Source organism: Scylla paramamosain, chromosome 18 (assembly GCF_035594125.1).
Source record: "Scylla paramamosain isolate STU-SP2022 chromosome 18, ASM3559412v1, whole genome shotgun sequence".
Lineage (NCBI taxonomy): Eukaryota > Metazoa > Arthropoda > Malacostraca > Decapoda > Portunidae > Scylla > Scylla paramamosain.
Window position 1 is genome coordinate 3,725,001 of NC_087168.1, and position 26,380 is coordinate 3,751,380.

General features: G+C 41.0%; 1 protein-coding gene across 1 annotated transcript in view; it reads left to right on the forward strand.

Moving 5' to 3' along the window:
- LOC135109023 (regulatory factor X 4-like) overlaps positions 1-26,380 on the forward strand; it is a 115,014-nt gene that overhangs the window by 83,065 nt on the left and 5,569 nt on the right. Inside the window, exons 6-14 of the mRNA XM_064019999.1 lie at positions 10,723-10,753; positions 11,204-11,302; positions 12,207-12,284; positions 13,383-13,532; positions 15,656-15,770; positions 16,708-16,917; positions 18,886-19,098; positions 20,632-20,775; positions 25,974-26,144. Of these exons, the coding sequence (XP_063876069.1) occupies positions 10,723-10,753; positions 11,204-11,302; positions 12,207-12,284; positions 13,383-13,532; positions 15,656-15,770; positions 16,708-16,917; positions 18,886-19,098; positions 20,632-20,775; positions 25,974-26,144 (1,211 nt within the window). The remainder of the gene's footprint in view (positions 1-10,722; positions 10,754-11,203; positions 11,303-12,206; positions 12,285-13,382; positions 13,533-15,655; positions 15,771-16,707; positions 16,918-18,885; positions 19,099-20,631; positions 20,776-25,973; positions 26,145-26,380) is intronic.

A 26,380-nucleotide genomic window follows, 5' to 3' on the forward strand; every position in this document is an offset into this window, starting at 1 on the left:
AAAGACCACAGAGATAGTCGAATTCTGAAGAGTGTTTCTCCTGTTAATAAAATAGAAACCTTGCTGATGCCACTAGATCCAAACAAACACCATTAAAAACCCATGTCACTTCAACTAGAGCCTTTTGAATGTAGCTGAAGTGTTTCAGGACAATTCTAAACAAGCTGGAGTCAAAAGCTTTCCGTCTCATCAACTCCTCTTCTCAGCCATACTGCCTGGACGCTCTCACTCACCGCCACAGTGTTGCATCTCTTGCTCTCTTCTACATTTTTTTCTATAGCTATTCCTCTTACGAACCTGCCAGCTGCTTGCCTGCCTCCACTCTTGTGGCTTCGCTACACAAGACTTGCCTCTGACTCTCACCTTTATTCTGTCCATTTTCCTAATGTATGAGTTAACCAGTGTCTTCACTCTCTCATCCCTTTTGATGATATACTGCAGAGCTCTCTGTTTCTGTTTTTCCTCCTGCCTACGACTTAAACTGTTTCAGGAGAGGAGTTCCTTTTATGTAAGAGGGACACTTGCCAAGAGCAACAAAGTGAGCGAAAAAAAAAAAGGGCCAATGAGGTGTCAGTCCACAAAAAGGATCACCCAAAATTGGGAGATAAGTTTCTTGAACCCCCTGCCCCTGAAGAGTTTAAGTCAAAGGAAGAAGGAAATACAGAAGCAGGCAGGGAGCTCCAGAATTTACCAGAAAAAGAGATGGATGAGCAAGAATACTGGTTAACTCTTGCATTACAGAGGTGGACACGATAAGGGTGAGGAACAGTAGAAAGTCTTGTGCAGTGAGGGTTCGGTAGGAAGGGAGGCATGCAATTAGTAAGATCAGAAGAGAAATTAGTGTGAATATAGAGGTAGAAGATAGAAAGAGTAAGAAAGAGTACTAAGACACCTCTGAAACTAAAATGTCAAACTCTTTTGTTTCTTTTCCTTCAGGTTCTTTTGAGAAGAGTGTTGTGAGCAAACTTTTTTTTATCTATTTTTTTTTTTTGTGTGTGTGGCCTGGGTCTGTCTCCTTGACTCGTAAAAAGCAAAAAATAAAAAATAAAAACTGAAAAAAAAAAAGTATTGTCTGATGGAATGTGGACAATTTGGATGGAATCATTAGTGGTGGTCATTGCAACCTGAGACCTTGTCCTTTCTTTGTTTTCACACTTTCTTCCTTCCTTTCTTTCTTGCTTGGCTACTTTTTTCCTTTCTTTTTTTCCTTTTTTTCTTCCTTCCTTCCTTTCTTCCATCTTTATTTGTTCTTGTTTTTTTCTTTTTTCTTTCCTTCCTTCATTAGCTCCTTTATTCCTTCCTATTTAATTCCTTCTTTCCTTCCTTCCTTCCTTCCTTCCTTCCTTCCTTTTCTTCCCTCCTTATTTTCTTCTCCTTCCTTCCTTCCTTTCTTCGTTCTCTTCCTTCCTTTCTTCCTTCCGTTTCTTTCCACTTTCCTTCCTTTCCTGCTTCCTTTCTTTCTTCTTATTTTCATTCCTTCCTTGCCTGCTATTTTCTTTGTCATTCTATTTTTCTTTGTTATTCTCTTCTTGTTCCTTTTTCTCTTTTTTAACCATTTTTTGCAGCGCCTGTCTGTCGTTCTGTCAGTTCTTTCTCTTTTCTTCTTCTTCTTCTTCTTCTTCTTCTTCTTCTTCTTCTTCTTCTTCTTCTTCTTCTTCTTCTTCTTCTTCTTCTTCTTCTTCTGTTACTCTTCCTCCTCCTCCTCCTCCTCCTCCTCCTCCTCCTCCTCCTCCTCCTCCTCCTCCTCCTCCTCCTCCTCCTCCTCCTCTTAACCCATCTTCTTCCTCCTCTTCTTCCTCCTCTTCTTCCTCTTTCTTCTTCTTCTTCTTCTCTTTTCTTCCCTTCTCTTCTCTTTTCTTCTCTTCTCTTCTTCTTCTTCTTCTTTCTCCTCCTCATCCTTTTCCTCATCCTCATTCTCATCCTCCTCTTTCTCCCCCTCCTGCACTTCTTCCTCCTTCTCCTGCTTATCCCCATCAACACCACCACCACCACCATCACCACCACCAATATTACCTACTTCGTCCTCCTCCTGCTCCTTTTCCAGTTCCTCCGAGGCAGTCCAAGGAGGGTAGATCGATCGATAGGGGATATTATTCATCCTTGACTGGCCACGAGACTCTCTCCTACTTAATTACTTGTCGCCCCACCCCGCTAATTAGGTCTCGGTGGCACTACAGGCGCTTCTCAGTTTTTCTCTTAATTCTTCGTCTTCTTTTTTTGTTTTTCTAATTGTTGGGCTTGTGTGTTTGTGTGGATTTATGTTTTTTGTGTGTTTTAGCATTTGTGTGTGTGTGTGTGTGTGTGTGTGTGTGTGTGTGTGTGTGTGTGTGTGTGTGTGTGTGTGTGTGTGTGTGTGTGGGTGTTAATCCCACTGCTGCTGATATCAGACATTTGTATTTGTTTGTGTGTTTGTTTGCTTGTGTGTGTGTGTGTGTGTGTGTGTGTGTGTGTGTGTGTGTGTGTGTGTGTGTGCATTTCGTGTGGGGGAAAAGGAGGAGAGGGCGGGTGTGGCCGGGGGAGGAGGCATCATAATTTCTTGAAGTCTGCCTTCATTAAAGTCCATGCAGAAAGTCTACAAGCACTCCCAGTTTTCATCAAGTTTAGACACAAAGAAAAAAAAAAAAAGAGGCAATGATCAGTGTGTAGTAGCTCAAAGATAGATTCTTTGCCAAAGTTTATGACAATAGTTCATCTTTGGAAAGTTAGGAGGTGGTGGTGATCGTGGTGGTGGTGGTGGTGGTGATAGTAAAAAGGAGAACTATTTTAGGTAAACAAGATCATATTATTCCTTTTGACTGTACTCTCTGGGCCTGTAGAGATGAGTGTGAAGCAAGATCTCAGAATGGTTAGTAGCTAGGAAAGACCACACCAAATCGCAGGAAAAGCATCAGATAGTGTCAAAAGGAGGTTGGACAGATTTATGGATGTGCCCGGGAGTTGCCTAGTGTAGATCATCTGGTCTTTGCAGTCTCCTTATTTAATGTTACTGTAAGGTAATACATTATATTTTTTGTCTTTTTTTTCTTGTTCTCTCATTCATGCGATAAATTTGATCAGAAAGGAATCTTCACGTTGCCTCAGAAACTCAGATTTGTTGCTGATTTGATTTGTGTGGTGTGTGTGTGTGTGTGTCTCTCTCTCTCTCTCTCTCTCTCTCTCTCTCTCTCTCTCTCTCTCTCTCTCTCTCTCTCTCTCTCTCTCTCTCTCTCTCTCTCTCTCTCTCTCTCTCTCTCTCTCTCTCTCTCTCTCTCTCTCTCTCTCTCTCTCTCTCTCTCTCTCTCTGTGTGTGTGTGTGTGTGTGTGTGTGTGTGTGTGTGTGTGTGTGTGTGTGTGTGTGTGTGTGTGTGTGTGTGTGTGTGTGTGTGTGTTACATGATATTGAGAAGCACACGCATATACACACTCACACAAAGAAATATATATATATCTGAAATACACCAGAGGAAGGGGTGATAGAGGCAAGAAGTGCACATTTTTAACGTAACGAAGAACAGAACACAAATACAGATGCGGAGACGGGACCATGCAACAATACGCTAGCTTAGTCTGCAATCTCTCAAGGGCGTGAGTTCAAATCCCACCGCTGACACCACTGGCAAGGACACAAACGGTGACAATTATGATATCTTGGGTAACAGAATGCAGCTGAGGCCCTAAAAACACACACACACACACACACACACACACACACACACACACACACACACACACACACACACACACACACACACACACACATGCAGGGTTGCCACAGCACAGTCTTCTGAAGGTAAAAAGCATAAAATCTCCACCAAGACTGTTTGTTTCGTTTTTTCTCCCTTCCACGAAAGCCTCTGAAAGTGAATGTAATTACTCACGCCAAGTAAACACGTTCTTTATGGTGCACACCACAACACTGCGACATCACTCGCCATTCTGTTGCTCGCCACCATTCTGTTCCTCGCCAGCCAGTGTTTTCAAGGTGGTTTGAGAGTTAAGTCCAACCCAAATTCACTTATGTCCTGGTGATTGTCTCGAGTCCATGTTCTTAATTAAAGACTTTGTTCTCATCAGGATTATATTTAAAAGTTACAAAGATGAGCGGGGTTCTCATGGATGTTTTTTTTTTTTTCCTGACTAATGCAGGGTATTTGTTAAAAGGTCATGAGAGACTGTTATATGAAGTCGAGGTAACCCTCTCACTGCTAGCCAATTTTTCCTATAATCATCTACAACTTTTAAAAGACCTACTTTTCGCGCTAGTGCAGTCTCTGAAATTCGTACGTAGTTCTGTAGCTTAACTAAAGTGAAATTAACCTCATATTCTTTTTAGTTCAGTCCATCCAAGCAATTTATTACAGTGACCTCGTTGACAAGAAAAGACGACCGTTGCAGTAAAAGCGTTAAGGAAAAGAGAATCTAGTGAGCTTGCGTTATTAAAATATTAAAAGATTGTTACCGAAAGACTGCGTTAGTTAAAAGGTTTGAGGGAGAGAGAGATGAGATGGAGGAAAAGTTTAAGAAGAATAAAAGGCGGGAAGGGAGGAAGAATTCTGAGATTAATGTGCCAAAACTTTTAATACTACTGTCTGATTGGTAACATGGCAAAGTCCAGTTGCCTGAGTGTTTTGTCTCAGGTTCGATCTGTGGTCTTGTTTCCGTTTGATCCCTTTGCAGTAATGCATCAGCGTTTCTACATAAGACGCTTCCAATAACATTGCGGCGTCTTATCAATTAGGAGTTATAGTTGGCTTTGATCTCCGTCTAAGAAAACAATGCGTAGAGATCAGAATTAAAGCGAATCGGGTATTAAGATTAATTTTTAGGAGTGTTAAAAGTGGAAGTCCCGAAGTATTATCAAGCATTATCAAGTATAAAGTTGTATTTGACGCTGGTCAGACCTCATCTAGACCACACTGAGTCTTAACAAGCGGGACGTAAGCAAAATTCTCAGGATCAGTAATCAGGATAGAACAAAAATAATGGGTTCAAGCTTGAAAAATTTAGGCTCATGAAAGAGATAGGAAAGAACTGGTTCTCAAATAGAGTGATACATGAATGGAACGGACTCAGTAATCGAGGTTGTCAGTGCTGAGTCATTAGGGAGCTTTAAAGGAAGATTAGACATATTTATGGATGGGGATGATAGAGACATGTTTCATAAAGGGATTGCCACGTGTAGGCTGGTGGCTTCTTGCAGCTTCCCTGTGTTTTTAGGTTCTTCAATTCATCAGGTTTTGTGGAAGTTATTTTGGAGTTTCAGGTTTTTTTTTTTTTTTTCAAGGATGTGATAATGTGATTTAAGAAGAATGTTGTATCGTCAGTGGAAAAAAAAAAGTACTTATGAGAACACGACTGATAATTTCTGTAGCCTTTGAAATTAAGCCATATCAGAGAACAAAGCATTAAGAAGAATACGAGCCATAAGTTAGCTGAGACAGAGTGCGGTGAGGCATCTGGTCTAACTTTTGTCTGACAATTGAGAGAGGCACTGGACTAACATAGACTGGTGAGAAGATAACATTATCATATTGACACAGCACCCTCCTGGCCAGTACTGAGGCAAGGCAGGCGGTAAGGGCTTGCACTGCTGACTTGTGTTTGTGTTGATGTGTTGAGCTTTCACTGCAACTGTTTCAATGATGAGGGAGATAGTAAGTTAGATTTTGAGCTTTCACTGCAACTGTTTCAATGATGAGGGAGATAGTAAGTTAGATTTTGAGCTTTCACTGCAACTGTTTTAATGATGAGGGAGATAGTAAGTCAGATTTTGAGCTTTCACTGCAACTGTTTCAATGATGAGGGAGATAGTAAGTCAGATTTTGAACTTGAACTACAACTGTTTTTTAACGTTCAGTGAGCTAGATGACGCTTCATATTCTTACAAGTGTTTTTTTTTTATTTTTCATGGATTATGCAGAAACACCTTTAGAATCCTGAAAATACGCTTGAAAATTCTTAAAACGTCCACCAGAGCCAGTGAAAAGTTATGGATATCAAGCGCTGCCACGGTTTTAAGGGTCAGACAGATGACATGTCTGGTTCTAATGATGTTTCTTACTTTTAATGGAGCAGAATCCTCGCTAAACCATCACTAGACTAAAAAAAGAAAAAAAAAACGCTCTTGAAAACCCAACAACTTCCATTACGAGTGCGGCTTGTTAAAAACCAGAAGGGAAAAGGTCCGTATTCAGAAGCGGTTTCGCGGGAGGGTTTGGTACCACGGCCTAGGCGGCGCCGCACTGGGCGATGAACCCGCAGGCTGAGCACCACGGCGGGCGGCGCGAGGTGAGGCGGATCGAGCACTCAAGCGAGAAAAGAGCGGCAGCCATAACAACCCACCACCTCACAATATTTTCAAGACGCAGTTAAAATGTGTTGTGTAAAAGATTATCCATTTTAAGGACTTTGATCTTTGTAGTTGAAAATGCAGGTCTTTTGATGTTGAAGTCGTGTCAGCCACGTGTGGGGCTCCCTTGCCTCCCTCCCTCCCTCTTTCTCCTTGCCTCCTCCCTCCCTCCCTGTTGCCCCCCCCCCCTCCGTCCCCAGGATTTTCGCTCCCACTACCCGCCGCTTCAAGCAGCCATTTCTCCACGTCTTCGCTGCTCCCCGGGCCGCGCACGCTCTGCCGAGAAGGGAATTACTTTGAATTAGTGAGAAATGTAAGGAAAGTTATATATAATTTATAATGTTGCAGTGCGGGTGAGGCCCGTCGCCGCCGCTGCCGCCGCCGGGGATCCATCAGCTGGGAAGTGAGGTGTGAAAATCCTGAAGTGGCACCATTTTCTCGGCGAGGGGAGGCGCCTGTTTGGATCGCCTTCATCTTTCTCACATTTTTAATATTTTCCGAAGGCGGCGCGGCAGGGACTGGGGTGCTGGAGGGATGGAGGGTAGGGGAGGGGGAGGCTACACCTTGTGGAATCCTGGAGAAGCTTAAGAGATTTTTTTTTCTTTTTTCCCCCGGACATGTACATTTCCCTTACGTACATGTGCGCGGTTGCCACTTGGGAAAAGAAATGTGAGCATCGAGGCTTACCGGCGTTCCCGAGGCGACCCCTGAGTACGCCGCGCTGAGATAAATTGGTACACGTCGGTCAGCCGCTGAAGTACGAGTAGCAGAACGCTGTTTTGTGCGCAGCTGGGCAAGCAGCGTGGCCAAGACATCCAAAGAGCGTATACCATATTCTGAAACGCTTCTACGCCGAACCTCCACTACTTTCAATAAGCTCTAATTAATTTTACGGGTTTTTAACGGGGTTTTTACGATCCTAGTGACAGATTGATAAGTTTTTGACATTATTAACAGGAGAAACGCTCTTGGAAACCAGCTAATCATCCCTGTGGCCTTTGAAAACAGTCGTGGTGAGAGAGCAGAGTCTTTCAGAATACGGGCCATGCCAGGCGATGAAGGCTTGCACTGCTGACTATTGTGCTTGTATCAATGTTTTGAGCATGCACTAAAACTGCTAAAACTGTTCCAGTGCTGAAGGAGGCGGTAAGTCAGACTTTAAGCTTTCACTACAGCTGTTTCAACGGTGAGGGAAATAATGACCGATTCTGAGCGCGGCGGAGTGAGCGTCGTGGGAGGGCAGGCGCAGGACAAGGCAGGGGGAAGCCAAGGACGAAGCAGAGACACCAATTTAGCACTCATGGCGTTGAATTTAATGCTCAATACGTTACCCTTTTCAGTGCCAGACAGATATTTTACTATATCCACCTATGACTTTTTGGACACTTATGTGCTGCACTGTGTCTCACAACTAAATTAACCTTCTGTTCTTTCTTTTTTATTTCTTTGTCATGTGTTGACAAAGGAAGGTGAAGGAAAAGATGAAGATAACACCACCACCACCACCAACAACAACAACAATAACAAAAACAACAACAACAACAACAGCAACAACAACAACAACAACAACGAAAAAAATAATGAAATAAAAATAACAAATGAGAAACAGTGGAGGAGGAGCAAGAGAAGCCAGTCGACGAGTCTGAAAAGGAGAAGCAAGAGGAAATTAAGGGAGAGAGAGGGAGAAGTAAGAGGAGAATGAGAATGAGGAGGAGGAGGAGGAGGAAATAGAGGGAGAGAGAGGGAGGAGGAGGAGGAGGAGTAGGAGAAGGAGGATGAGGAGGAGGAGGAGGAAGAGGAGAAGGAGGAGGAGGAGCAGGAGGAACAGGAGGAAAAAATCGAGAAAGAGAGAGAGGGAAAAGGACGAAGACGAGGAGGAGAAAACTCACAGAGAGAGAGAGAGAGAGAGAGAGAGAAAGAAAGAAAGAAAGAAAGAAAGAGAATGCTAAACACCAAACCTTCATCCTTATCCTCCTCCTCCTCCTCTTCCTCCTCCTTTCCTTGCTCACCACCACCACCATTGCCACCGTTCACTAGGAATCCGTGCATCATTTCAAGTCTCTTCCTTGTTCTTACACACGCCACAGGACCGGATTCTGAAGCAATTCTGCGCCTCACCTCCATTACTTTCAAAAGGCCGTAATTGAAGTTATACGAGATTTTAAAGATGTTTTAACGGTTTTAGTAATATATTAAGGAGATTCCTGAACGATTAAGAGGAGAAACACTCTTGAGAACCTGACCAATCATCTCTGTGGCCTTTGAAAACAATCGTGGTGAGACTAAAGCGCTTCAGAATGCTGGTCTTTGCCTTACCTCTTGTCATTTCTTCCAGCCTCATCTCCTGCCCAGCTAAATTTCATCTTCTTTATCTTTTTTTTTTTTTTTTTTCACAATAATTGGGTTTTTATTTTTATTTTTTTTCATATAACTTTAACTGGTTTCTCATCTTATGTTGATGTTTTCTCGTTTCTTTTGATTTTTGTGGATTCTTTTATTTTCCTTGTTTTCCAGTCTTATATTGATCTTTTTCCTCGTTTTTTTTTATGATCTTTTATTCATATTGTATTCATCTCCTGCTAATGTTTAACTGTTTCTTTTGTGTCTATCAAACTTTTTTTCGTTTTTCTTTGTTTCTGTCTTATGTTGACCTTTTCAAGTTTCTTGTGATTTTTCTGATTTTTCTTTTTCATGGTTTTGCTACCTTGTTTTCATCTTTTCCTTCCCCTTTTATTATTCTGACTTCTTTAGTTTTCATTGTTTTCTTATTAAATGTTTTTTTTTTTTTTTTATTTACAACGTTAGGGATGCTGCAGAAAGCCAGCAGTCCCACGCGTGGCAGTCCCTGTATAAAACATACCTAACCTACTCGTATATGCACCTGCCAATCTTAATCATAAATTCATCTATATAATCTTTTAATTAAAGCTCCCTCTTGACTCTGCATTAAAATCTTTCTCTTCAGTCATGATGTATTGTCCTTTATAGTTTTCAGAATTATTCCCAACACAAACCTCTCTCTCTCTCTCTCTCTCTCTCTCTCTCTCTCTCTCTCTCTCTCTCTCTCTCTCTCTCTCTCTCTCTCTCTCTCTCTCTCTCTCTCTCTCTCTCTCTCTCTCTCTCTCTCTCTCTTTGTGTTTCCTTTGAGTCATTCTTCGTCCCTTTGAAAGCTTCCAAGTGATGCATCGATTACTGAGTCTCCAGTACAATGGTATAACAGTTTCCTTGGCTACATAATATCATGTAATTTTTATTTACGGTATTTTCCTTTGTTTCTGACTTATGTTAATTCTTTTTACTTCCCTTCATATATAATTATGTACATTTAATTCCTTCCTAACTGTTTTCTTTGTCTTTTACTTTTCTTTTATTTTACTTTTTTTCAGAATATCTTGTATGCATAATATGATTATAATAATGCTTTAACTCATCTTTTACTTCTTTATTTCTTTGTCCCTTACTTTCTTCACTTTTTATACTTCCCACGTGTATATTTTTTTTTCTAACTCATATTCCTTCGTCTTGTCTTTTTTTTTATACTTTCTTTCTGTATAATTGTAATATTCTGAACCTCCTCTTCTATATATTTTTCTTTGTTTCTCACGTTTTAGTATGAATGTTTATGAATTCTCTTTTTCGTAATTCCTTTAACCACATCTTTCACTTTCCACACTTTAGACTTTCTCTATGCTCGTACTACACTCATAATATTCTAACTCTCTTCTAACTCTTTTTCCTTTGCATCTCGCTTCTTTTTATTGTTTTCTTTATTTTTTCATGGGGAATTTTTTTTTTCTTTTAATTAGCTCTTTCAGCTTTCAGCACCCTCATTTTTTTCTGGTGCTATTATAATTTAAAATCTTGTAACTGTCTTCAAACTTTTTTTTTTCATTCTTTTTTACTTCCTTTACGCATAATCATAATTTTGTAACTTTTTCAAAACCCTCTTCTTTCATCTTTAACTTCATTTGCCGTCAGATGGCCCCAGAAGACAAATCAAACAATGAACAACTTTCAGCTGGTTCTGCTGCCACTATGGACACTCAAACATAACAGCAAACTAATCCGTCATCAACTTTTTTTAACCCAACCATGACCTCCTCCTCTCTCGTCCCTCCTAACCTTTCCTCTCTCACACACACACACTTCAATTTTTGCTGCTGTTTATCATATGCCTTAACAAGATTAACTCACCCGTGCCCAGTAAGGAAGGGAAGACCCATTAACTCCCTAGCTCCCCAACCGCTGCATGGGACGCGTTGCCGTGGCTACGTAAGGTGACGGACGCTGTCTAGTCTAGTTTCTCCTGCTCGGTACGAGGAGCGACTTGTGGCAGCACTCTGGGTGTCTTGACTCAGGCCTGTGTGTAAAGGTGTGCCTTTTCTTCTCTTTCAGCAATGACATCAAGAAGGAGGCGGATAAACAGGTGAGAACTGAGGACTGGGAGAGAGAGAGAGAGAGAGAGAAAGAGAGAGAGAGAGAGAGAGAGAGAGAGAGAGAGAGAGAGAGAGAGAGAGAGAGAGAGAGAGAGAGAGAGAGAGGTTGTTGTTGTTGCTGTTGTTGTTATTCTTATAAGTAGTAGTTGTAGCAGCAGCAGCACCAACACCAGCAGCAGCAGCAGTAGCAGCAGCAGCAGCAGCAGCAGCAGCAGCAGCAGCAGCAGCAGCAGTAGTAGTAGTAGTAGTAGTAGTAGTAGTAGTAGTGGCAGTAGCAGCAGCAGTAGTTGTGCAATAGTAGTAACGGTTGTTGTTGTACTGTCAGTGGAAACAGCAGTAGTAACAAAAGCTACGAGGGGCGATGCGCCTCTTGAAGGTAAATGGCAGGAACTGAAGGAGGAAGGCGCTGTAGGTGTGTGACAGAGGTGTTTGTGTTGCAGGTGGCGCTGTTTCCGGGACGTGGCAAGCTGTCCACGGTGCTGCCCGAGTTCCCGTCGCTCAAGGATGTGCTCTTGCCTCCACACGTAGCGCCAGACAAGGTTTGCTCCTCCTCCACCTCCTGCGTGCTTTCCTTTTCCCCTCGCGCTATGTTCACTGATTGTAGCCTTGCCAGAATGCCAGTCAGTCAGTTAGTCAGTCAGTAAATCCGTCAGTCAGTCAGTTAGTTTGTTAGTCAGGCAGTAAGTCAGTCAGTCCGCCAGTCAATCAGTCAGTCAGTCAGTCTGTCAGTCTGTCAGTTAATCAGTCAGTCACCCAGCCAATCCGTTAGTCAGTCCATCAGTCAGTTAGTCAGTCAGGCAGTCCATCAGCCCACCAGTTAAGTTAGTCAGTCAGTCCGTCAGTTAGTCAGCCAATTCGCCAGTCAGACAGGCTGTCAGTCCAACAATTAGTGTGTCAGTCAGTCAGTTAATCGGTCAGTCAGTCTTCCAATCGGTCAGTCAGTCAGTCCACCAGTTAGTCAGTCAATCCGTTAGTCAGTCAATCCGCCAGTTAGTCAATCAGTCAACTAGTTAGTCAATCATCCGGCAGTAAGTCAGTAAGTCAGTTAGTTTCTGCTTCCTTTTGATACGTCAGCACTGTATCTTATGTGATGATGTTTTAGTATGGAGAAGTAATATAAACTTAGTGCAGTTAAGTATACGCCCCACTCGAAGTGACGCTTATGAAATTCTAGAAATGTACCAGTAAAGAAACTACAGAAGTGTCACTCGTATCATTGAGGTCTTCTTTTTATTTATTTTATTTATTTATTTATTTTTGTGTATGTGTCAGAGAGAGAGAGAGAGAGAGAGAGAGAGAGAGAGAGAGAGAGAGAGACAGAGAGAGAGAATTTCAACACGTACCCATTACATCACTAATCATTTACCCCTCTACCTGTAATCTTCCTCGGTGCTGCATCCACCACTGACCCACTGACTCAACTAACCCTCGCGTGGGCTGCAGGTGGCTACATTCATCATGATGTACAGAACACACTGCCAGCGGATCCTCGACACTGTCATCCGCGCCAGCTTCGACGAGGTGAGAGACCTTTTGTGCCCAGAAGAGACTACCGCTAACTTTCGACGATGTCAGGTAGTCGTGGGTCTTCCTAGAGGCCGTACTCAGAAACCTTTTGCTTTCTCGCCACGACTGTTTTCCCAAGGCCACAGAGATGTTAGCCTGGTTCTCAAGTGTGTTTTTCTTGTTACTAATGTAGAAATCTTGTTCATCTGTCACTAGAACCGTAAAGACACCCTTAAAAAACCCGTGTCACCTCAACTAAAACCTTTTGAAAGTAATGAAGGTGCGTCACGCCAGAAGTGCTTCAGAATATGGTCCTAAGCCTTCATTCCTTCTGCTGCTTGTATGACGGTGCTCGAATTCTTTGTTGATTGATTGATTGGTTGGTTAAATGACTGATCTGATGTATGTAGTTCCTTCTTTCTCTCCTTCTTTCATGATTTCAATTTGTGTACTATCGTCTTTTTTTCTTTTTTTTTCTTTCTTTCATTCTGTGTATCTATCTATCTGTATATTTGTGTATCTCTCTTATCTACCTATATCCATTCTTACGCCCATCCATCCATTCACCATCAATCAATTAATCAGTCAGTCATTCTATCTATTTATCTACCCATGCAGTCATCCTTCCATTAAACAGCTTATCTATCTGCCAACCAGTCTATCTATCTATCTATCTATCCATCTTTTTTTTTTAATACTAGAGGAACTCTGGGTAGTGGCAGCCCAAGGGTAATAAAGAAAAAAAAAAAAAAAAACATTAGAATAGAAAACAAGGAAAAAGCCCACATTCGTATCTATCTATTCATCCATCTATCTATCTGTCTATCTATCTGTTTATCTATCTATCTATCTATCTATCTATCTATCTATCTATCTATTTATCTGTTCATCTTCCTACCTGTCTACCTACGAGTATCAATCTATCTATCTATCTATCTATTTGTCGATCTATCTATTGATCCATATATCTGTCCATCTACCTATCTATCTGTTCATCTATCCATCCATCCATCCATCCATCCATCCATCCATCCATCCATCTGTCTATTTATCTATCTTTCTATCTATCTATCCATTCATCTGTACATCTCTGCATCCATCTATCCCTTGCAGATCCAGAGCTTCCTGGTGCACTTCTGGCAGGGGATGCCGCCCCACCTGGTCACCATCCTTGGCACCAACGTCCTGGTCAACTTGGTGGGCGTGTGTGACTCTATCCTGTACCGCGCTGTTTGCAGCGTTCTCATGCCCTCCGTGCTGCAGGTGAGGGAACACTATCTTGTCTCGCCTTGCCTTGCCTTGCTGACTGGCCACATGGTGCTACTTGCCTTACCTTACCTTGCCTTACTTGCTAACTGGTCGTTGAACCATCTGGGCGCACTGGTATTGCATTTGGGCAAAAAATTATCCTTCTATTGAGCGCAGTAATAAGCTTAATTTTGGCGCCGAGTTTAGGAAAATCGTGCCCTTCATTTGTGCGAAAAATGGCTTGTTATATATATATATATATATATATATATATATATATATATATATATATATATATATATATATATATATATATATATATATATATATATATATATATATATATATATATATGATTTGAACAATCTAGCTACAGTACATGCATTGTGAGTCAAGTACGTTTTAAAGATCTAACAAAAATGTGGATAAAGTACATCTACAGATCAGACAGATACATTTAAACCTCTTGGCGACTCTTGGGCAATACTGGAAACATTTGTCACCGGAAAAATGGCACACAAAAACTTTCATGTTTTACAAAGCATTTACATGTTATGGTATAGGATTAATTTACTACAGGAATCAATTATAGGTTTCAAACATTTTGCCATCGTGAAACAACTCACAACCGCAAGCCTTCTCTGCGCAAGTTGTGGAGTAACAGATGAGTGGGTGTCCGTCAGCTGTTTGCCACACTGCTGGTACCGTACCGGACAACTTGTTGCCACCATGGAGATTATCGAAACCAATAACCATCAGTTTTATTGTTTTTACTACTACTACTACTACTGATAATAATAATAATAATAATAATAATAATTATTATTATTATTATTATTATTATTATTATTATTATTATTATTATTATAATCATATCTGCAAGAGCGTTGCGTAGCTTAGATCTTTGGTTAGCTATTTTTGGCTTATACGTTCAAATTATTAACTTTAATGCAGAATTTTTGCCTTGATGGTAAAAAAAATAATGATCTGAATAGCCATTATTATGCTGCTACCAGACTGATTGGTCAGTCACCCAACGATACGGCGTGTGATCCCGTGCCCCTAAGCTGATCATGCCGTTGTAGCTACATAGATTCTGCAAGAATCTCGTGGTGAGCCTCACAAGAAAGAGTACACAAGAATCTACAGGCATGAGTGAGGAACCTCTGCCTAGACTGCCGGGCTGGTCGTTAATTTACTGAGGAGTTTCCACAGGGAGCTGCTGCAACATTAGATGGGAATGTTAAGCAATATAACAAGTAGACAAAATTAATCTTAAGCAAAAATTTTTCACATTTTAACATTTTAACAAATTTTAACAAACTGATTCTTACTGTATATATATATATATATATATATATATATATATATATATATATATATATATATATATATATATATATATATATATATATATATATATATATATATATATATATATATATATATATATATATATATATATATATATATATATATATATATATATATATATATATATATATATATATATATATATATATATATATATATATATATATATATATATATATATATATATATATATATTTTTTTTTTTTTTTTTTTTTTTTTTTTCTTGCTTACGCTGAATACGCCATGATTTCCTGTGTCTTTTTTTCTGTTGCCATTTCTTCCTATATTGTGTGTGCCACTTTTTCTGTTGCCATTTCTTCCTATATTGTGTGTGCCACTTTTTCTGTTGCCATTTCTTCCTATATTGTGTGTGCCACTTTTTCTGTTGCCATTTCTTCCTATATTGTGTGTGTGTGTGCGTGTGTGTGTGTGTTTATGAGTGGCTCCGTAAGTTGTGGGATGGAGTTTTGGATTTACGTACAGTTAGTTGTATTCAAGTTTTTTTTTTTATCTATTTATTTATTTGTTTTATTTTCTGTTTTTTTTAGAGGTACTGTACTCGGTTGTGGTGGTGGTGATGGTGGTGGTGGTGGTGGTGGTGGTGGTAGTGGTAGTGGTATGGTGGTGGTGGTAGAAGTTATGATTTTGCTTCTGATACTAATCATGAACAACTCTTGCACACACACACACACACACACACACACACACACACACACACACACACACACACACACACACACACACACACACACACACACACACAGGCCATCCCGGACAGTCTCACCCAGGTCATTCGAAAGTTCACCCACGACCTTGACTCCTGGCTGCGGGTGGCCCTGGATGACCTTCCTGACAACCTGCGGCAGGTCAAGATAGACTGTGAGTACCTTTGTTTCACCTGACCTTTGCACCTTCCTCAGCTTGACCTGACTTTTGTACGTCCACCTGACCTTTGCATCCCTTTGAACCTGACCTGACCTTTGCATCCCTTGAACCTAACCTGATCTTTGCACTCGCCTAAACTCGACCGAAAATATTATAATTAAACTTAACCTGATTTAACTGATATAGTAACCTCACTTAACTAAGCCTAACTTCATCTAAACTAACTAAATTTAAGCTTACTGAACGTAATGTAAGCAAACTTGACCTAACATATCATAAAAAAAAAATGTTGTGGCCAAACCTAAATCCTAACTCAACCTAATCTAACTAAATGTGACCTAACCTAACCTAATAACTTAATCTAACTAAACTTATTTTGACTTCACCCATTATATGTTACTAAACGTAGCCCAACTTGACCTGAGCTAACCTAAGCAACCCGAGCCTGACCGAACCTAACTAAACCTAACCTAACTTTACTTAGCTTACACTAACTTGATCTTTCCCTACTTAAGATAACAAAACCTAACCTAACTAAATATACCAAATATGTCAAAGTAAATAGAGCAAGACACATATAACTAGGTAAATGTAACAATCCAAATATATGTACGTGAATTCAAATGGATAAGCACACTTAGACCAGTTAGATACGCAGCCTGGTCAACACACACCAGCAAACCCAAACACAGCCTCGTCAACACATACCAACAAACGCCGACTTCTTAAGATTGTTTATGCTGTTAATAATGTGGAAATCTTCTTACTCTGTCACTAGAACCATAAATACACCCTTAGAAACCCGTGTGACTTTATCTAGAGCTTTTTGAAAGTAGTGGAGGTGCGGCGCAGAAGTGTTTCACAATATGGTCCACACTCACTCATCAGCATCCCTCCCTCCCTCCCTCCCTCCCTCCTCTCCTTCTTGCAGTGGCCAGTCGGTTCTCTCGGATGTTGCGCCGCCAGACCTCCCTGAACCATCTGTGCCAGGCATCCCGCATGGTGCTACACTCGCCGGAGATCACCCAACAGATGCTGCAGGACTGGCGCCAGGTGGACCTCGAAGCAATCTCCCACCAGACGCTCTACTCCATGGACAAACACTCCACCAACGGCGTCACTGTGGATCTCATCATGAGCCGTGAGTACGAGACCCGTATTCAGAAATGCTTTGCTCTCTCACCAAGATTATTTTCCAGGGCTAAAGGGATGATTAGCCAGGTTCTCAAGATTGTTTCTCCCCTTAATAATGAAGAAAGTTTGTTAATCTGTCGCAAGAACTATAAAAAAAAAAAATCTTAAAAACCCGCGTTCCTTAAACCAGAGCCTTTTGAAAGTAGTGGAAGTGCGGCACAGAAGTATTTCAGATTATGGTCCTGAGAGGTTAGGAAAGGCAATACACAGGCAGCACATTGGGGGAACGAATATTAACGTACCTCTGAACTACTTACCACTGCTTTTCTCCATCACGCTGAGTCTCCTAGAGATCTTGAAGTGGTGCATACAAAGGATATAATAAAGGTGATATAAATAAAGTCCTCAGGGTCAGTAATCAGGATTAGACAAGAAATAATGACTTTTAACCTTGATAATGATTTAAAAGAGGAAAAGAATTAGAGTGGCAGATGAATGGAATCAATTTGTTAGTGCCGAGTCATTAGGGAACTTTTGGAAAAGCTTAATCAAAAATATGGATGGGAATGATAAATGGAAATAAGTAAGCACGTTTTATGTTGGGACTGCCATGTGTAGGACTGATGACTACTTGCAGCTTTTCTTATTTTCTTGTTCTTGCGAATCTGACATCGTAATCCCGCCAACTGAGGACCCGCCACCATGGTAACACTGCCAGTGTGCGACGCTCTCACCCGCCGAGTGTCCGGCGCATTCCTGTTTTGATAAGTGCGTCAAACTGATTACATTCTTTCTGGAGCCTTTATTAACTTATAAGATACTGGATTGTACCTATACGAATAGTCACGTATCTTACAAATAACTTAGGGCTTTCGTCGGAATACAAAGTCAGTTTCTTGCACTTCTGGAGAGAGAGAGAGAGAGAGAGAGAGAGAGAGAGAGAGAGAGAGAGAGAGAGAGAGAGAAATATCAGGGGACGAGAGCATTGGTCACTGGCAGTATTACCAAGTCGTCGTGTCCTTATATGGCGGAATTACAGTATCAGACTCGGCACGACGGAGCATCACAAGCTGAGTGCACAAAACAATATTAAAACACTCCTCCCTCCCTTCCTTCCTCCACTAATTTGCTACCACAACAGCTTGAAGCGCACGCCATCCCCTGCAGAAAACGAGGACAGAAATCGTACAGCGAAGAATGAAAACACGTACATAAAGGAAGAAACTGTAGACCAGTAGACTGCAGACTAGAAGAATCGATGCGTCCTGATGGGGAATAACTTAACACCTAATAATCAAGTGTTACAAGGTCAGGGAGGCGAGGACAGCAGAGAAGAGAGAAGGCAGAGAAGTGAAAGGCAGAGAGAGGATAGTACTAGCTTGAGTTGAAAGAGAGGAAGGCTAGGAGAGAAACGAGAAATAATAAGATAATTCGGCGTGATAAGAAGACGCTAGCGAAAGACAGTTGAGTATGGCAAAGGTAGTGTCTGTAGAACGGTGACATAAGAGAGAAGTGTGACATGATGAAGACAGGAAGAAGTAAGGGACGGGAGATAAAGAGATAGAGGCAATGAAAGTGAGAAACAGTTATTGTAATGTTGATAGAATAGTGAGAGAGGGTAGTTTGACTTAGATAGGAAGACAGGAGAAGATTAATTAAGGGAGACGAAAGCAGTGAGGGTGGTGCTGACAGGAGTAAGAGGCAGTCAAAGGATATTTCGGCATGACAAGTAAGTTAGTTAAAGGGAGAGGCGAGAGTAACGAAGGTGGTGTTTGTGCAAGGAAGTGAGAAGACAGTGAGAGGCTTCGGTGTGAGAGAAAAAGATAGGTCAGAGAAGAAAGGTAAGAGCAATGAAGGCTGTATTGGCGATGGAGTGAGAGACAGAGGACGAGAAGACCAGATGAATGAAGTGGTTAATCCAATCTCTTCACCAACCTCTCGTGTTCTGCAGCTGACACGCCCTTGTTTTCTTCAGTGTACAACGAGTTCGAGCGGCTTCTGGAGGAGGGGGCGCCGCTGGAGGCCTACAGTGAATGGCTGGAGGCGATGGTGGAGCGATGCGTGTTACTGGGCGCGCGCAAGAGCAAGGCGCCCGTGCACAAGGTGGCGCACGCTTTCCTCCTCACCTGGTCCTGCTTCGGCACTCGCGTCATCAGAGACATGACGCTGCACTCCGCCCCGAGCTTCGGTAAGTAGCTCGCCGTGATGGCTGGTGGAAGGGCGGGTCAAGAGTTAAAGGTTATGGTCGCGTCAGGAGTAAAGGGTATGCCAGATTTCTTAGATCCATACATCCTCTACACTTTTCTCGGCACACCTGCAATACTGCCAAACCTGAAGGCCTCCACTGGCACATCTTCCATTAATCACAAATTATTCTTCAGACATTTTTTCTTGTTTTAGAGCCATTCGTAAATATTGTGTTGCCTAGAAATTGGAAAATATACTGGTTCACTCCTTTCTTTACTTCTTGTAGCGCATGTAAAGACTGCACCGTGTCTCTAGTACTGTGAAGTGTTGCATAGTGCTGCGTATCACATGAATGGGTCACGTCGCCACCACGTTGGGCAGAATATAATGAGCGTGAGTTTAAGCGGCGATAGTCTGGTGAGGAGCAAACTTAGTGGTGTCCTTACACTGAACCTCAGCGCGATGAGTGGTGAGCGGGGCGGCAGTGTCAGGGGAACAAGGCTCCTTCACGCCAGGAGCAGTGTGAAGTGTGCAGCCGTCACCACGTCGCTTTATTCAGCGTTCTCCCTGCCAGGATGAGACAAGATAATGGCTGCTAAGAAAATCGTTGGTTTGATCTCATAACTCGGAGTAGCCGCTCGCTTGTTGTCCATGCTAGAAAGTATTGCTCGTCATGCTCATAAAACAAACTGCCTTTTTTGGGGGGAGGGGAAGGAGGCGCGATTTTTTGGACTTTTGCTAATTCAAGCTTTCCATCACGTCGCGCGTCTCTTGGAGTTGTTGCTTTTGACATGTGCGGAACGTTAGTGGTCTAAGATTTGTCGCAATTTTTCCCTTTTAAAGTGAACACTAAGAATGGACAGTTTTCACCTACTTCATTTCCTGAGAAGTTGAAGTAATGACTTAAAAAGCATGAGAGTTTCCCAGGACTCGCCTCCTCGCCCTGTGCGTAGAGGACTAACGCGGCCACAACACTGTTCACGCGTGGCTGCGGGTTCGAGGAAGAGGCGTTGATTAAGGAGTCTGATAGAGGTCTTTAAGCGGTGTAGGAGATACAACAAAGATAACATAAGCAAAATTCTTAGGGTCAGTATTCAGATAGACAAGAAATATTGGGTTGAAGCTGGATAAGATTGGATTAAACAAAAAAAAAGAGAGAGATATATAGGAACAGTTTCTCAAATAAAGTGGTAGATGAATGGAATAGACTCAAGTTGTTAGTGCTGAGTCATTAGGGAGCTTTAAAAGAAATTTAGACATATTTATGGAAGGAGATGACAGGTGGAAATAGGTGGGCATGTTTCGTACAGGGGCTGCCACGGTGACCTGGTGGCTTCTTGCAGCTTTCCTTATGTTCTTATGTTCTTATAATAGAAATACAAATTTTCATTGCCAATATGATCTTCCTAACACTTTAAGTAGAAGAAAACATATGAATAAGCTTACAATTTGGCATATCACTTGTAGGTCTGATGGCTTCTTGCAGCTTTCCTTATGCTCTTACACTCCTCGTGACGTGATCGCTTCGCCGCAGGGTCCTTCCACCTGCTACACCTCATGTTTGATGACTACGTGCTGTACCTGGTGGAGTCCCTGCACGCTGAGGAGAAGGCGAGGGAGTTGCTCAACAACATCTCCACGGACTCCCCGCCAGACTGCTCTGATCCTGGCTTTGGCGGTAAGAGAGAGAGAGAGAGAGAGAGAGAGAGAGAGAGAGAGAGAGAGAGAGAGAGAGAGAATTCTAATTCTAATTCGAATTCGAAATGTTTATTTCCACGAAACTTGGTTACTCTTGATCATACGTAGCTTAAATGATGCAGTAATCTAAAAAGATAATCGGAATTGTAAGGAATAACAGAGAGACATTAAACCAATAGATTTTAAGAAATGTATTACAATAAAACAAATAAAACAACAGATTTTAAGAAAGAATAGGAAAACATTATAGCTAACCTAAAAATACATAAAATTTACCAGTCGATCAAAACAAAATCTGAATAATAAAATGTTCTATAAAGAAGAAATCAGATTCAAAATAAGGACTAACATTATCAGTCTAAAATAGATTTCTGTGACTAGATTCAAAACAGTGTAGACTTCCAGATTTTATCTTACAATGAGGCAGATTATTTCAAAACTGGCCATTCGCAGCTGTAGCCCTGGCGTCAGAGGCTGTTTCACTTGTACGTACAGAAATGCACTGTGGTGCATTTCTTCAAAACATGTGTCTTTAACAGTCAGCCACTTTGGATTGTTTATGACAGAAGTTACATGACCATACTTTCTCGCTCTTCCGACAACAACTTCTGCGGCAGCGTTTTGCAATTTTCGCGCACTATGAACAAATGTTTTACTAGTACAGCCTCACATACCAACATGGTCATTTATCACACCAAGTACAAAGACTTCACAACAATTTTCCGAGATTTTTTTTTTTTTTCAAAGTTCTCACTTATTCTCTTATGAACATTGATATTCTCATGACTTCCTTATTTAGTTCTGCATTGTGTACACCAAAAAGCACATGTCTGTCAAAGTAAACACCTGGACTCCTTACGTGTGTGCTCGGGTATATGGAATGCACACCACCACAGCTTATGAAGGTATTACGGGGACTTCGTAATACAAGCTGCCCATTTCCAAGAATATACATTGTGGTTTTTAGGGGATACAATTAGAGTCCATTAGTGAAAAAAAAGTTTTATTTTACGCAATGTATATAAATGTTATAGATGAGATTATCAAGATTATTGGTAGTAACAGCTTGGAGAAAGTGGGTGTCATTCGCATATTGCATTAACCATCATGTATTTGTTTTCTCAGCAAGGTCATTAACATATATGGAGAATAAAATGGGACCAAGAATTGAGGCCTGATGAGCCCTATGACCTACATTCACTTCCTCAAGTATTATATTGTTTATGCCGACAGACTGATCTGTTTTGTGTAGCTTGAAAATAAAAAATGATCAATGTTGAATTTAGCACATTCAAATAAGAGATTCCTGTGGCTAACACTATCAAAAGCTTATATATATATATATATATATATATATATATATATATATATATATATATATATATATATATATATATATATATATATATATATATATATATATATATATATGAGGCAAGCAGGAATACACCACACTTCCTTCTTCATTTATTGCAACGTTTCACCTTCTGTGAAGGTGAAACGTTGCAATGAATGAAGAGGGAAGTCTGGTGTATCCCTTCTTACCTCATCTTTAACTCGGAACCTGTTTTACTAATATATATATATATATATATATATATATATATATATATATATATATATATATATATATATATATATATATATATATATATATATATATATATATGTGTGTGTGTGTGTGTGTGTGTGTGTGTATGTGTAATTTTTTACATTTTAAAAATTAGCGTTTTTCTTTTATTTATTTTTATGTTTTACCTATTTATTCTATCTTATTTCTGCATTTATATGTTTATTTATTTGTCTTATTTTTATTTCCATTACTTCCCCAGGATCCCCCAAAGCGGAGTTTTGCCTGTGCTAATTGGGGAAGCTGAGGAGGTATTATTCTGATTTTCCTTGGAATGACTACTACTTCCATGTCAGAGACCCGTCTCTGTGTGCTGAGCGCATAACAGAGGTGACAGTGTCTGGCAGAGAGGCGTACATTCCTCACTCTTTTTCTGGACCTAAGCCTTCCAAACCTCAGTTTAACACATCCTGTTCTCGAGTGTTGGCCCACAAAAGGTACTTGAGCCTTCCATCATCAGAATCTCATGCACTTTATATTTCTGCCTGGAACCATGCCAAATTAGTTCTCCAGCTAGCTAAAAACTCCTTCATTAATAGAAAGTGTCAAAATCTTTCAAGATCTAACTCCCCCTCGTGATTTCTGGCACCTAGCCAAAAACATCTCCAATAACTTTACTTCTTCATCTCTCCATCCTTTATTTCAGCCTACTGAAACCACTGCTGTTCCATATGTCTCTAAAGCTGAACTCTTCGCTCAAACCTTTGTTAAAAGCTCTAGTTTGGATGAGTCACTGCTTGTTCTTCCCTCTCCTCCACCCTCCGACTACTCCATGCTACCCCATTAAGATCCTCGGAAGGCTTATTGGCCTGATATGGTCACTACTAATGTTCTTCGAAACTGCGCCTCCGTTTGCCTAGTCAGACTTTTCCAGCTCTGTCTTTCAACATCTATCTTTCCTTATTGCTGGAAGTTTGTTTACATTCAGCCTGTTCCTAGAAATGGTGACCTCTCTAATCCCTCAAATTACCGTTCTATTGCTTCGATTTCCTGCTTCTCTAAAGTTTTTGAGTATATCCTCAACAGGAAGATTCTCAAACATCAATCACTTCACAACCTTCTATCTGATCGCCAGTATGGGATCCGTCAAGACTGCTCTACTTCTTTCCTTACTGAGTCTTGGTCATCCTCTTTTAGGGATTTTGGTGAATTTTTTGCTGTTATCTTAGACATATCAAAAATTTTTGATAGAGTGTGGTACAAAGTTTTGATTTCCAAACTACCCTCCTACGGCTTCTATCCTTCTCTCTGTAATTTTATCTCTTGTTGCCTTTCTGACAGTTCTATTGCTGCTGTGGTAGACGGTCACTGTTCTTCTCCAAAGTCTATTAACAGACAGCGGTGCTCCTCAGGGTTCTGTCCTGTCACCCACTCTCTTCCTATAGTTCATCAATGATCTTCTAAACCAAAGTTCTTGTCCTATCCACTCCTACACTGATGATACTACCCTGCACTTTTCTACATCTTTTCGTAGACGTCCAACCCTTCAGGAAGTAAACAACCCATGCAATGAAGCCACAGAACGCCTGATTTCTGATCTCTCCAAAATTTCTGATTGGGGCAGAGCAAACTTGGTATTGTTCAATGCCTCAAAACTCAATTCTTCCATCTTTCAACTTAACACAACCTTTCACACAACTATCCCCTCTTCTTCAATGACACTCAACTGTCTCCTTCTTTACTGTGAACATCCTCGGTCTGTCCTTTACTTGCATCCCTTGCTATATTCTACAACTGCTTTCACGCTAACTACTCTCTGATCTTGCTAACTGCACACCTCCCCTCTTCCCGCGGCCTCGCTGCACAAGCTTTTCTTCTTTCTTTCATCGCTATTTTGTCCACCTCTAATGTCTCACCTTTCTCACACAGCGCCTGGTGGATCATAGCTTGTCAGCTACCGATGTTCTCCCCACAAAGTCCCTGCAGATTTTTTTTCTGTCCATGAAGAGCCCCTGTCTCTCCACGTTGTCCATTCACTCTCCTCTCCTCTCTGTCGCTTCCTTGACACCTTCCATCCGTCTTTTCCTGAGTCTTCCCACGGGCCTTCTTCCCTACGGTACCCCTGCCAGTGCATGCTTTAGTAGCCTCTCCTCCTCCATTCTTTTCACGTGTTCGTACCATCTTAATCTCTTTTTTTCCACTATCTCAATGATAGCAGGTATTCGCAGCTCCCTTCTGATATCCACATTGATTTCATCCAATCTCTTCTAGTTACTCTTTTAAAAAATCTTAATGTTTTCATTTCAGCTGGTTGTATTTTTAATTTTGTTCTTTGTGTCAGTGTCCAGACCTAATATTGATCGAAGAGTGGCAGTATAAATTATTATTTGAGAGTCTTGAGAATATGGTTATCTTTTAGTAAAGGCTGTCACACCATCAGTTTGTTATTGTATTTGGTTATTCTGTTATTTATTTCTTCTTGTTTATTTCCCGCATTTAGTTACATCTGTTTTCCCCCTACTCTTATATTTCACTCATCGTTTTCCATACTTAAATTCATCACTTCTGTTTTCCTAGTTTTTATTTTCATCCCATTTTCATTAATTTTGTTATTCCAATGTTCGGTCACCACTTTCAGAATCAGATACTCGCGACATCTGCATATACCAGAGGCATCTCCTCATCGATTCTTCCCATTCCCTTTGTACAGAGATCCATGAAAATTATAAACAAAGGTGTTGAGGGAACTCCCCCTTGTCGAACTCCAGATTTTTTTTTCTTTACTATTTTTTTTTTTTATTGTCACCATCAAATTTTACTTTATTTTCACAGTTACTGTAGATGCTCACTGTTGCTTTTCTTAATCTTGGACTTATCTGTATTCTTGGTGGTTTAGTACAGACCACAGTCTTTCACGAGGCACTCTGGCAGATGCTATTATTATGTCCATGAACCTTATGTCTTTTGTCTTATCCCACTCAGTCATTCATCCCTTTCTCTGGAACTCCCTGCCTGCTTCTGTTTTTCTTCCTTCCTCTTTCAAGATGGAGGTTTCAAGACACTTATCCTCCGTTGTATATTTGATTTTTGTTTTTGACATCTCTTTGAGAACTGGCACTAAAGTTTTCTTTTTTTTTTTTCAAGATTTTTGTTGCTCTTAGCCAGTGGCACTCCTACATAGAAAAAAAAATCAATTACATTCTTGCCATCAATTACTTATGCTCGCTTAGAAGATATCCATTTATTTACATTTTTTTTTTTTTCGGTCTGCTAGTTACGTGTCTTAAATTTGTCCTAGTCCAAAGTGAACAAGTTACGAGTATAGACGCGTACTTAACTGTCCTAAAAGTGCAAGTGTGCGTCTTAATGAAGAAGTGCACGGAATACAAGTTCTTATTTGATATCCTAGATTTACGCTTTCTAAGTCCACAGGCAGCTGATGAGGAAGACATGTATAGTACGTGTCTGAGTCATGTACTTACACGTGCAACACACACACACACACACACACACACACACACACACACACACACACACACACACATTACGTCCAGTACTTCGAGTAACCACACCAGTCCCCCTCTAACCCAGCCATCCACTCCCCGCAGATCCTGACAGCGAGGACAGCGCGCACGCCCTTTCCTTCCTCATGGGTGGCGTGGGCGGCTCAGCGGGAGGAGGATTGCCCGGCATCACCTCGCCTACCACCCCTGGCGTGTCCCCCAACCCACACCCCGCCCACGACCTCCACCTATCGCCCACGCCCACCACTGTGATAGGTGAGTGCGGGCAACTCATGGTTTGGTGTTTGTGGTGTTTGCTGAGTTCCAGGCTAATATATTTAGGCTCTAGATACTTTTATGTTTTATCACCATTTTCGAAGCTTCCCTGACTCATACGGAGCATAAGAACGTAAGGGAAACTGCAGGAAGCCATCAGGGCTATACATGGCAGTCCTAGCATGAAATAAACATACCTATTTCCATCTAGTATAAGAACATAAGTAAAAAGCCAC